Source organism: Phyllobates terribilis, unplaced genomic scaffold (assembly GCF_046119375.1).
Source record: "Phyllobates terribilis strain yellow unplaced genomic scaffold, ASM4611937v1 Scaffold_3__8_contigs__length_932513732, whole genome shotgun sequence".
NCBI lineage: Eukaryota > Metazoa > Chordata > Amphibia > Anura > Dendrobatidae > Phyllobates > Phyllobates terribilis.
In genome coordinates, this window is record NW_027362763.1 from 873743968 (window position 1) to 873758155 (window position 14188).

Below are 14188 nucleotides of genomic sequence, written 5' to 3' on the forward strand. Positions count from 1 at the left end.
ATATACTCCTGAATGTCAAAGAGTGATCAGCTTAACAGCAATTACTGTACTTGCAAAGTCAATATTTGCCCAGAAAATGAACTTTAACCCCCAAAACACATTTCAACATCATTGCAGTCCTGCCTTAAAAGGAGCAGCTAACATCGTTTTAGTGATTGATCCATTAACACAGGTGTGGGTGTTGATGAGGACAGGGCTGGCGATCAATCAGTCATGATTAAGTAAGAATGACATCACTGGACACTTTAAAAGGAGGCTGGTTATTGGTATCATTGTTTCTCTTCAGTTAACCATGGTTATCTCTAAAGAAACACGTGCAGCCATCATTGCACTGCACAAAAATGGCCTAACAGGGAAGAGTATCGCAGCTACAAAGATTGCACCTCAGTCAACAATCTATCGCATCATCAAGAACTTCAAGGAGAGAGCTTCCATTGTTGTCAAAAAGACTCCAGGGCGCCCAAGAAAGACCAGCAAGTGCCAGGACCGTATCTTAAAACTGTTTCAGCTGCGGGATCGGACTACCAGCAGTGCAGAGCTTGCTCAGGAATGGCAGCAGGCTGGTGTGAGTGCTTCTGCACGCACTGGGAGGCGGAGACTCTTTGAGCAAGGGCTGGTTTCAAGGAGGGCAGCAAAGAAGCCACTTCTCTCCAGAAAAAACATCAGGGACCGACTGATATTCTGCAAAAGGTACAGGGAGTGGACTGCTGAGGACTGGGGCAAAGTCATTTTCTCTGATGAATCCCCTTTTCGATTGTTTGGGACATCTGGAAAACAGCTTATTCGGAGAAGAAGAGGTGAGCGCTACCACCAGGCTTGTCTCATGCAAACTGTAAAGCATCCTGAAACCATTCATGTGTGGGGTTGCTTCTCAGCCAAGGGAATTGGCTCACTCACAGTCTTGCCTAAAAACACAGCCATGAATAAAGAATGGTACCAGAATGTCCTCCAAGAGCAACTTCTCCCAACCGTCCAAGAGCAGTTTGGCGCCCAACAATGCCTTTTCCAGCATGATGGAGCACCTTGCCATAAAGCAAAGGTGATAACTAAATGGCTCATGGAACAAAACATAGAGATTTTGGGTCCATGGCCTGGAAACTCCCCAGATCTTAATCCCATTGAGAACTTGTGGTCAATCATCAAGAGACAGGTGGACAAACAAAAACCAACAAATTCTGGAAAAATGCAAGCATTGATTATGCAAGAATGGACTGCTATCAGTCAGGATTTGGTCCAAAAGTTGATTGAGAGCATGCCAGGGAGAATTACAGAGGTCTTGAAGAAGAAGGGGCAACACTGCAAATATTGACTTGCTGCATTAACTCATTCTAACTGTCAATATAACCTATTGGTACTCATAATATGATTGCAATTATATTTCTGTATGTGATATAAACATCAGACAAACACTAATAAAAACCAGAGGCCAGCAGATCATGTGAAAATATAATTTTGGTGTCATTCTCAAACCTTTTGGCCATGACTGTAGAGCTGATGTGCCTTGCCAAAAACTTCCATTTTTGTCTCATCTGTCCATAGGACATTCTCCCAGAAGCTTTGTGGCTTGTCAACATGTAGTTTGGCAAATTCCAGTCTGGCTTTTTTATGATTTTTTTTTCAACAATGTTCTCCTTGGTCGACTCCCATGGAGTCAACTTTGGATCAAACAACGACGGATGGTGCGATCTGACACTGATGTTTCTTGAGCTTGAAGTTCACCTTTAATCTCTTTAGAAGTTATCCTGGGCTCTTTTGTTACAATTTGTATTATCCGTCTCTTTGATTTGTCATCAATTTTCCTCCTGCGGCCACGGTCAGGGAGGTTGGCTACAGTCCCATGGATCTTAAATTTCTGAATAATATGTGCAACTGTAGTCACAGGAACATCAAGCTGCTTGGAGATGGTCTTATAACCTTTACCTTTGACATGCTTGTCTAAAATTTTCTTTCTAATCTCCTGAGACAACTCTTTCCTTTGCTTCCTCTGGTCCATGTTGAGTGTGGTACACACCATGTCACCAAACAGCACAGTGAGTATCTGTAGCCCTATAAACAGGCCCACTTACTGATTACAAGATGAGATGGAAGACACCTGTGATGCTAATTAGTGGACATAACTTGATTTAACATGTCCCTTTTGTCACATTATTTTCAGGGGTAACATCATTTCTGTCCAGGCCTATTTCATGAGTTTAATTTTTTTTAAAATTCTGTGGAAGCGGGGTTGAAAAGCAATGTCTGAATTTCATTTGTTCATTTTCATAGATTTTTCATTTATTATTACTTTTGCCAGATTCAAGTTGTTTCTGTGACCATTGTGGGTATTTCTTTCATTAAATGAGGGGTACCAACAATTTTGACCACATGTGTAAGTGTTAGAACCCTCCTGTTTGTTTTTTTCCATCTTGGGTTTTGCGGTCACGTGACCATCTGCCTTTATATTCCAGCTCCGCCTTTTTGGCTGTGCTGGACTTCAGTGTTGTTTGACTGTTTTGCTAGCCAGGTGCTTCGGTGCCTATATCTCTCAGTTCGCTTGGTCCCTTTGGGACCTCTAGTACCTTTTTGTCAGTTTGTCTTTTGTTTTCTGCAACAACTTTCTCTGTTCAGGAGGTGTCCCTTTTTGTTCTAGTCCTTAGTTCTTTTAGGGACCCCTTCCTTTTATTCTATAGGTCTTCGTTCAGACTAGCCGAGGACTAAGGCAGGTCTGTTCGCTAGGAACAGGCAGCCCGCTACATCGTAGGGATTCAGCTTAGTCTTACTGTAGGGACAGCTTTCCCCTTCTTTCCTTAGTTCTTGTTGCAGATCATAACAGTGTCCCTGTATTTAATGTGGGCTCAGGAGCTGAGCGCACATCTTTCCTAGACCATGACAGCTGATTTGATCAGCTCTAACAGCCGCGGGTGGATTACGATTGTTAACATGTTAAATGCCGCTGTCAATCTCTTACAGCGTCATTTAATTTGCGCCCAGAGGAAGCGCGACAAAAAATACGCCCATCGGTGCCTCTGTCACGTGATCGCGGGGGTGCCGATGGGTTGTTCAAATCACCCCCCTTTTTCCCCATTCAAAATAAAACAATGATTTTTTTTTTAAAAGAAAATACACGTTTTCAGAAAAGCCCGATCTATCAAAATATAAACTAAGTATTGGTAAACCGAGAAAAAAAAATTGAAAACACCAGAACTACGCTTTTTTCGGATGCCACAACATTGCAATAAAATGCCATAACAGGCGATCAAAAGATCAAATCTACTCCAAAATGGTATCAATAAAACCATCAGCTCGTCACACAAAAAATAAGCCATCACCCAACCTTAGATCTCGAAAAATGGAGACGCTATGGGTCTCAGAAAATGGCACCATTTTTTTTCTCTTACAAACGTTGGATTTTTTGTTTCACCATTTTCACATGTTTGGTATCTATGAACTCATAATGACCTGGAGTACAGTGTCCATTTTAGGACATGATCAGATATCAAAATCAAACATCAGAATGATGTCAGTTTGAGGCTAAATACCCTGTCTGAGAACTGATTCTGACAAGTGATTTTGACGAGTGATTTTGACGAGTGATTCCAATGAGTGATTCCGACGAATGATTCCGACGAATGATTCCGACGAGTGATTCCGACGAGTGATTCTGACGAGTGATTCTGATGAGTGACTTTTACAACTGTAATAATAAAAAAAAAAAGTAACTGTTCGCTGATGGGACTTGAACCCAAAATTCTGTTTCCCAAAGCCAGTGCACTAACCACTAAGCTATTAACTTAGTTGTAAAAACCTTTGAGTTCTATTTGATTATATGATTTTCAGTGCAAACTTGTCTAAAACTCATTGGGACGTATGCACAGACTGCAAGCAAGCCAAATTCAAATGATGTTTGATTCTGATGTGTGACTTTCTTCAAACATCAGAATCAGAATCCTAATGACTTTTAGTCACCCTGAGTATTTTCATGGTTGATATCATAAGACAAGAAAAGCTGCCAGCTACTATCATTTGACTTGATAGCGCAGTGGTAAGGCATAAGCCTCTGAAACTACAGTGTTAAGAGTTCAAATCCTCATAGGAATAAGATTATTATTATTTTTTTTTTAATTATGACTATTTAGCACACAAACTACAGGGGTGTTTTACTTTTAATATCTGACACTCTAATTGTCATCCTGATGTGTTAAGAGTTTCAGACACGCTGTCTATTTGCATGGTAAATTACATAGCCAAAGTAAATTGGGAGGCAATAATTTACTACATATCTATTTCCAAGTGACTTTATATTTGCATAATTTCTTAAAGGGGTCTAATGATAAAATGTCTTTATTGTAAATTTTTATTTCCATCCACCCAAGTATTGGCTGCAAACTCCCAATTTACTTTGGCTATGTAATTTACCATGCAAATATACAGCGTGTCTGAAACTCTTAACACATCAGTACGACAATCAGAGTGTCAGATATTAAAAGTAAAACACCCCTGTAGTTTGTGTGCTAAACAGCCATAATTAAAAAAAACAAAAAAAAAAACAAAACATTCTTCTTCCTATCGGGATTTGAACTCTGATACTGTAGTTTGAGAGACTGATACCTTACCATTGCGCTATTCAGTTAAGTAATAGCAACTAGTAGCTTTTCTTGTATTATGAGATCAACCATGAAAATACTCAGGGTGACTAAAAGTCATTCTGATGTTTGAAGAAAGTCACACATCAGACTCACACATCAGAATCAAACATCATTTGAATTTGGCTTGCTTGCAGTCTGTACATATGTCCCAATGAGTTTTAGACAAGTTTGCACTGAAAATCATATAACCAAATAGAACTCCAAGGTTTTTACAACTAAGCTAATAGCTTAGTGGTTAGTGCACTGGCTTTGGGACACAGAATTTTGGGTTCAAGTCTCATCAGCGAATAGTTACTTTTTTTTTTATTATTATTATTATTACAGTTGTAAAAGTCACTCGTCAGAATCACTCGTCAAAATCACTTCTCAGACAGGGTATTTAGCCTCAAACTGACATCATTCTGATGTTTGCTTTTGATATCTGATCATGTCCTAAAATGGACACTGTACTGGAGAATCATAATAGCAGGTGAGTTTTAGCATTTAGTGAACATGGTAAATAAAAAAACGAAAAAACAATTGTGTAATTGCACTTTTTTTTGCAATTTCACCTCACTTGGAATTTTTTTCCCATTTTTCAGTGCACTATACTGTAAAATCAATGGTGTCGTTCAAAAGTACAGCATTTAGGACCAAATTTTACAGACAATATATCAAGTTGGAGCACTAGATGTTTGAAAACCTTTACAATGGCAGCAATGCAATAATTATAGGCTCAATGAGTAATTACACTAATAAAATAGCTCTAGTTTTGAGCATGAGTAATAAAATATATGAAATAGTGATCAATAATTCATGGGACATTTAAATAAAAACTGATCGGCATCAATCAATACTTTGCTGAATATTTTACGAGTTAATGAGACTGCATAACACCACGCATTCGGCTTCTTACAACCCTGGACTGAAATCTTATTCCTATAAGCATCCTAAAGTTCATGGGTTGTTTAGCCAATTAAAATAATTTAATGAAATCACAAGTATTTAAAGAGGTAGTCCCCTTTCAGACAAGGGTCCACTGTCCGATGACATCATGTTGACAGCGCGGCTGCCTATCAGAGAGTTCAGAGATTGTGCCTGTGCTACCACCCCATAAACGTGATATACCGTACAGGCCAAAAGTTTGGACACACCTTCTCATTTAACCCCTTAAGCCCCGAGGGTGGTTTGCACGTTAATGACCAGGCCAATTTTTACAACTCTGACCACTGTCACTTTATGAGGTAATTACTCTGGAACACTTCAACGGATCCCCATGATTCTGACACTGTTTTTTCGAGACATATTGTACTTCATGATTGTGGTAAAATTTCTTCGATATCACTTGCGTTTATTTATGAAAAAACGGAAATTTGATGAAAATTTTGCAATTTTCAAAATTTGAATTTTTATGCCTTTAAATACGAGAGATATGTCACACAAAAGAGTTAATAAATAACATTTACCACATGTCTACTTTCCATCAGCAAAATTTTGGAACCAAAATTTTTTTTTGTTAGGGAGCTATAAGGGTTAAAAGTTGACCAGCGATTTCTCATTTTTCCAACAAAATTTACAAAACCATTTTTTTAGGGACCACATCACATTTGAAGTCACTTTGAGAGGTCTTTATGACAGAAAATACCCAAAAGTGACACCATTCTAAAAACTGCACCCCTCAAGGTGCTCAAAACCACATTCAAGAACTTTATTAACCCTTCAGGTGCTTCACAGGAATTTTTGGAATGTGGAAGAAAAAAAATGAACATTTAACTTTTTTCACAAAAATGTTACTTTAGACCCAATTTTTTTTATTTTCACAGGGGTAAGAAGAAAAAATGGACCCCAAAATTTGTTGTGCAATTTCCCCTGGGCACGCATATACCCAATATGTGGGGAAAAAACACTGTTTGGGCGCACGGCAGGGCTCGGAAGGGAAGGAGCGCCATTTGACTTTTTGATTGTAAAATTTGCTTGAATAATTAGCGGACGCCATGTTGTGTTTGGAGAGCCCCTGTGTGCCCAAACATTGGAGCTCCCCCACAAGTGACCCCATTTTGGAAACTAGACCCCCCAAGGCACCTATCTAGATGCATAGTGAGCACTTGGAACCCCCAGGTGCTTCACAAATTGATTTGCAAAAATGAAAAAGTGTTTTTTTTTTCACTTTTTCATTTTTACGAATCAATTTGTGAAGCACCTAGAGGTTCCAAGTGCTCACTATGCATCTAGATAGGTGCCTTGGGGGGTCTAGTTTCCAAAATGGGGTCACTTGTGGGGGAGCTCCAATGTTTTGGCACACAGGGACTCTCCAAATGCAACATGGTATCTGCTAACAAATTGAATGGAAAATCAGCTCAAATTGTTAGCGGACACCATGTTGCGTTTGGAGAGCCCCTGTGTGCCCAAACATTGGAGCTCCCCCACAAGTGACCCCATTTTGGAAACTAGACCCCCCAAGGCACCTATCTAGATGTATAGTGAGCACTTGGAACCCCCAGGTGCTTCACAAATTGATTCATAAAAATGAAAAAGTGAAAAAAAGCACTTTTTTCACTTTTATGAATCAATTTGTGAAGCACCTGGGGGTTCCAAGTGCTCACTTGAAAAAGTGAAAAAAAAAAATTTTTTTCATTTTTATGAATCAATTTGTGAAGCACCTGGGGGTTTCAAGTGCTCACTATGCATCTAGATAGGTGCCTTGGGGGTCTAGTTTCCAAAATGGGGTCACTTGTGGGGGAGCTCCAATGTTTGGGCACACAGGGACTCTCCAAATGCAACATGGTATCCGCTAACAAATTGAATGGAAAATCGGCTCAAATTGTTAGCGGACACCATGTTGCGCTTGGAGAGCCCCTGTGTGCCCAAACATTGGAGCTCCCCCACAAGTGACCCCATTTTGGAAACTAGACCCCCCAAGGCACCTATCTAGATGCATGGTGAGCACTTGGAACCCCCAGGTGCTTCACAAATTGATTCATAAAAATGAAAAAGTGAAAAAAAAAGCACTTTTTCATTTTTATGAATCAATTTGTGAAGCACCTGGGGGTTCCAAGTGCTCACTATGCATCTAGGTGCCTTGGGGGGTCTAGTTTCCAAAATGGGGTCACTTGTGGGGGAGCTCCAATGTTTGGGCACGCAGGGGCTCTCCAAACGCAACATGGCGTCCGCTAACAATTTGAGCCGATTTTCCATTCAATTTGTTAGCGGACACCATGTTGCGTTTGGAGAGCCCGTGATGTGCCTAAACAGTGGAGCTCCCCCACAAGTGACCCCATTTTGGAAACTATACCCCTCAAGGATTTTATTAAGGTGTATAGTGAACATTTTGAACCCAGAGGTACGACACAGAATTTGTTTACATTAGGTCATCATATTGAATAAGTTGTCATTAGTCTTGAGCGCAAGTGCTCACTACTTGAGTTTGCATCGGGTACTCAGGTATGCACCATGTACAGCGTGTGCTTGAGTGACATGCTCGAGTCCCTGCTCCGCATGTTTCACGGTTATTAGACACTCAAAAAAAAACATGCGGGGATCGCTCGTGCATGGCAGGCAATCCCTGTAAAGTTTTTTTGGCGGCGAAGCCTATGGGGCAGAGACTCGAGCATGTCACTCAAATACCCACGATACTCAATGCATACCAGAGCACCCGATGCAAACTCAAGTAGCGAGCACTTGCGCTCAACACTAGTCGCCATATCGTCATCTTTTTTTCTTTTGAAAAAAATCCCAACCCCTTCTCAACCCTAACCCCAACCCTAACCCTAACCCCAACCCTAACCCCAACCCCAGCCCTAACCGTAGCACAACCCTAACCCTAGCACAACCCTAACCCTAGCACAACCCTAACCCCAAACCCAGCCCTAACCCTAGCCCAATCCTCACCCAAGAGTTTATTTTTAACGCCGTTCCTCGTGCGGTATAAGTGATTAGACGACTTTATTCTTCGGGTCGATGTGATTACGGCAGTACCAGAATCATATGGGGTTTTTATGACTGACAGCTGTCACACACTAAAAGACGCATTTTTTTGTAAAATCTAGTTTTTGCATCGCCATATTTTGAGAGCTATAATTTTTCCAGATTTTGGCAGACAGTCATGTGACGGCTTGTTTTTTGCGGGATGAGTTGACGTTGTTATTGGTGCCATTTTCAGGCACGTGACATTTTTTGATCGCTTTCTATTCCGATTTTTGGGAGGCAGAATAAACAAAAACCAACAATTCAGGAATTGTGTTTTTTTTTTTTTTTTTTTATTCTGTTCCATGTGTGGTAAAATTGATAAGGTAGCTTTATTCTTCGGGTCAGTACATTTACAGCGGTACCACATTTATATCGGTTTTCTATGTTTTGCACTTTTACATAATAAAAGCAATTTTATAGAAAAAAATATTTTTTAGCATAGCTTTATTCTGAGAGCTATAACTTTTTTATTTTTCGGCTGATGGAGCTGTATGTTGACTTGTTTTTTTGCGGGACGAGATGATGTTTTCAGCGGTACCATTTTTATTTATATTTGTCTTTTTGATCCCGTGTTATTCCATTTTTTGTTTGGAGGTATGGTGATAAAGCATTGTTTTTTGCTTCGTTTTTTTTTTTTTTTTTTACCGTGTTCACTGAAGGGGTTAACTAGTGGGACAGTTTTATAGGTCAGGTTGTTCCGGACGCGGCGATACCAAATATGTGTACTTTTATTGTTTTTTTTTATAATAATATTTATTGATGGGTACATTATATTTTTATTTTTGGTGGATTATTTTTTTTTATTTTTTTTTTCACTTTCGGGTGTTTTTACACTTTTTTACTCTGTCCCACTCTGGGACTTTCATTTTTTTTTCTCTGATCGCCTGCATGGCACAGGAATGCAGCACCATCCCTGCGTCATGCAGGCTGTCAGCGCTGGACGGGGAGAAGATTGTTTGGAGATGCACTGCCTGGTGACCCGGATGTTGTCATGACGACATCGGGTCGTCATGGCAACTCCCGGGAAGCCTTTGCAGACAGCGCTGGAAGCCGGAAGAGGAGGTGAGTATCTGCGATCACCTCCCCTTGCCCCCGCAATGCTGCGATCGACTTCGATCGCAGCATCGCGGGGGTTAATGTGCTGGGAGTGGTGCAGGGCCGCTCCCTGCACATAGTATCGGGTGTCAGCTGTGACAATCAGCTGACACCCGGTGGTGATCGCGCCCGCACAGCCTGTGTGCACGCGCGATCGCCATGACGTACTAATACCGGTCTGGCTCTTAAGTCCCAGGGCACAGACGCGTATTAGTACGTCAGATGTTGTTAAGGGGTTAAAGATTTTTCTGTAGTTTCATGACTATGAAAATTGTACATTCACACTGAAGCCATCAAAACTATGAATTAACACATGTGGAATTATATAGTTAACAAAAAAGTGTGAAACAACTGAAAATATGTCTTATATTCTAGGTTCTTCAAAGGAGCCACCTTTTGCTTTGATGACTGCTTTGCACACTCTTGGCATTCTCTTGATGAGCTTCAAGAGGTAGTCACCGGAAATGGTGTTCCAACAATCTTGAAGGAATTCCCAGAGATGCTTAGCACTTGTTGACCCTTTTGCCTTCACTCTGTGGTCCAGCTCACCCCAAACCATCTCGATTGGGTTCAGGTCTGGTGACTGTGGAGGCCAGGTCATCTGGCGTAGCAACCCATCACTCTCCTTCTTGGTCAGATAGATCTTACACAGCCTGGAGGTGTGTTTGGGGTCATAGTCCTGTTGAAAAATAAATGATGGTCCAACTAAACGCAAACCGGATGGAATAGCATGCTGCTGCAAGATGCTGTGGTAGCCATGCTGGTTCAGTATGCCTTCAATTTTGAATAAATCCCCAACAGTGTCACCAGCAAAACACCCCCACACCATCACACCTCCTCCTCCATGCTTCACGGTGGGAACCAGGCATGTAGAGTCCATCCGTTCACCTTTTCTGCGTCGCACAAAGACACGGTGGTTGGAACCAAAGATCTCAAATTTGGACTCATTAGACCAAAGCACAGATTTCCACTGGTCTAATGTCCATTGCTTGTGTTCTTTAGCCCAAACAAGTCTCTTCTGCTTGTTGCCTGTCCTTAGCAGTGGTTTCCTAGCAGCTATTTTACCATGAAGGCCTGCTGCACAAAGTCTCCTCTTAACAGTTGTTGAAGAGATGTGTCTGCTGCTAGAACTCTGTGTGGCATTGACCTGGTCTCTAATCTGAGGTGCTGTTAACCTGCGATTTCTGAAGCTGGTGACTCGGATAAACTTATCGTCGGAAGCAGAGGTGACTCTTCGTTTTCCTTTCCTAGGGCAGTCCTCATGTGAGCCAGTTTCTTTGTAGCGCTTGATGGTTTTTGCAACTGCACTTGGGGACACTTTCAAAGTTTTCCCAATTTTTCGCACTGACTGGCCTTCATTTCTTATAGTAATGATGGCCACTCGTTTTTCTTTACTTAGCTGCTTTTTTCTTGCCATAATACAAATTCTAACAGTCTATTCAGTAGGACTATCAGTTGTGTATCCACCTGACGTCTGCACAACACAACTGATGATCCCAACCCCATTTATAAGGCAAGAAATCCCACTTATTAAACCTGACAGGGCACACCTGTGAAGTGAAAACCATTTCCAGTGACTACCTCTTGAAGCTCATCAAGAGAATGCCAAGAGTGTGCAAAGCAGTCATCAAAGCAAAAGGTGGCTACTTTGAAGAACCTAGAATATAAGACATATTTTCAGTTGTTTCACACTTTTTTGTTAAGTATATAATTCCACATGTGTTAATTCATAGTTTTGATGCCTTCAGTGTGAATGTACAATTTTCATAGTCATGAAAATACAGAAAAATCTTTAAATGAGAAGGTGTGTCCAAACTTTTGGTCTGTACTGTAAGCGCCACAGCCTATGCCAAACCCCAGGAGCAGCGGAGGAGGTGAGCACAGCGCGGTTTGATGTTTTTTCACAAACTGTGCTCAGGGAAAAACATTGTCTGAAAGGTGACAATCCCTTTAAAAAAACAACAAATATACCAAAAGGGCCCGAGAGCCCAACCAGTGACCCTGACCCAGCCTTTGTCTAACGGGTGTTTAAAACTTAGATTGTCTTAAATTATGAACAGAGAAGTTAGGCTAAATACAGAACAAATTCTGAAGTTTGTAAGAACGTTTTTATTTTTCCATTAATGGAGCAGTGTGAACTTTTGATTTCTGTATACCAATTTTGTGGAATAAACCAATTTTGGGTAGTATTTATTGCATTTTTTAGCGTTGTGTGTGACAGAAAACCCACAATTCTGTGATTCTGATATTCTTTTGGTCCTAATGGCGTTTTTCATATCTATTAATACATTTTAATACACTGTACCATTTACAAACCCGGCAATACCAAATATGTTTATTTTTTCATTCCTTTATTTTTAATGGGGGAAAAGTGGGATGATTCAAGTTTTATATATTCGGAAGAGGAGATCTCAATCTACGCATGCGCTGACTCAGGCGGACATTTTCCAGAAACCCACCACAGGAAAATCAAGGGGAAAGTGCGGGGACTCCCCCCCCCCCCCCCCCACACACACACTCTTAGTAAATTTGGGGGGGCGGGGGGAGTGCGTCTTATAATCTGAAAAATAAGGTATATAAAAATCTTTTTTTTTTTTTTTCATTTTTCCAACTTTTTGTTTTTAATTTTTACTTTATTTTTTTAGTTTTCTTTAGGGACTTGAAGCTGCGATTATCTAATTATTTATACTATATAATGCAATATCACAGGATTACAATATATACTGAAAATCGCAGTCTCCTATGAAGCTCAGACTATGTGTGGATGGCAGCGACGGGGACCTTCAGCAGACTCATTTCCAGTTATCGCAAAGGCTTGATTGCAGTTGTTGCTTCTAAGGGAGGCCCAACCAGTTATTAGGTTTAGGTGCAATCACTTTTTCACACAGGGCCCTGTAGGTTTGGATTTATTTTTCCCTTAATAATAAAGACCTTCATTTAAAAACTGCATTTTGTGTTTACTCGTGTTATCTTTGTCTAATATTTCAATTTGTTTTGTGACCTGAATTATTTAAGTGTGACAAACATGCAAAAGAATAAGAAATCAGGAAGGTGGAAACACTTTTTCACACCACTGTAAATGGTTAACAGCAGCGACGGGGCCTCAGCTTCGGCCGCTGCTGTTAGACATAGATACCAGTTATATGTAACATAGCCGGCATCTACCGCCTTTGGAGAGATTTTAGCTCCTGAGACCCATCCAAACATGGTCATCTCAGCACTGACATACATGATACATGTACGTGATTTTGCGCGAAGGGGTTTATGACATTTAATGGGGCACAAAGTATTATTATTAGTAATTTCTCAGGATTTTTCCATAAATAATATTTATGGTGGCTGCAAACAGAAGCTTCACATACCAAATAATGCTGTGATATATGATCAATGACCGACCTGAATATCCTTATATTTGTCTCGAAGGTCCATTAGTCTATGGTAAGCTTTAATGGCTTCTGTGAACTCTCCGACGTCTGTGCTGGTTAATACATAGTTCTCCCATATCTGCCAATGTTCAAAGTTGCATTTGATGGCTTCTTGAAGTGTTCGGAATGCCTTGTGCCTTAGAAAACAAGAGACAACTATGCTTTAATTATTAGAACACCAGATGAGTTATTTTCCTATGCTTGACCAGTCGTTCACCCGTTCCAGGAGAAATATGACCCCGTGCACCATCATAAAGTAAAGAAACATAATGACTGCTCTAAACTGGCATCCTGTAGTTCTAAATGAGAAGTAGGAATGTTGGAGAGAAATGTAAGGACACCCATCTTCTGTCCATCAGAAAAAAGCGACATACGGACACTTCTGAAGCACACAATATACAGTAATACCTTTATCTATATTGACCGAGACATAAAGTGGGGAAAATAAGTATTTGATACACTCCTGATTTTGCAAGTTTTCCCACCTACAAAGAATAGAGAGGTCTGTAATTTTTCTCGTAAGTACACTTCAACTGTGAGAGACAGAATCTAAAAATAAAAACCAGAAAATCACATTTAAATAAATAAATTGCATTTTATTGCATTAAATAAGTATTTGATCATCTACCAACCAGCAAGAATTCTGGCTCTCACATACCTGTTAGTTTTTCTTTAAGAAACCCTCCTACTATGCACTCATTACCTGTATTAATTGCACCTGTTTGAACTCGTTAACTGTATAAAAGACACCTGTCCACACATTCAATCACACTCCAACCTCTCCACCATAGCCAAAGAGATTTCTAAGGACCCTAAAGACAAAATTGTAGACCTGCACAAGGCTGGGATGGGCTACAGGACAATAGGCAAGCAGCTTGGTGAGAAGGCAACAACAGTTGCCACTATATGACTGTCACTCTTACTCGGTGTGGAGCTCCTTGCAAGATTTCACCTCGTGAGGTAAGGATGATTCTGACAAAGGTCAGGAATCAGCACAGACCGGTGGCTCAGCACTGCAGCCTTGCAGCACTGGGGTCCTGGGTTCAAATTCTACCAAGGACAACATCTGCAAGGAGTTTATATGTTCTCCCCTTGTTT

General features: G+C 40.6%; 1 protein-coding gene across 1 annotated transcript in view; it reads right to left on the reverse strand.

Annotated features, from left to right (window-relative positions):
- TTC27 (tetratricopeptide repeat domain 27) overlaps positions 1 to 14188 on the reverse strand; it is a 552249-nt gene that overhangs the window by 46466 nt on the left and 491595 nt on the right. Inside the window, exon 17 of the mRNA XM_073672636.1 lies at positions 13062 to 13227. Within this exon, the coding sequence (XP_073528737.1) occupies positions 13062 to 13227 (166 nt within the window). The remainder of the gene's footprint in view (positions 1 to 13061; positions 13228 to 14188) is intronic.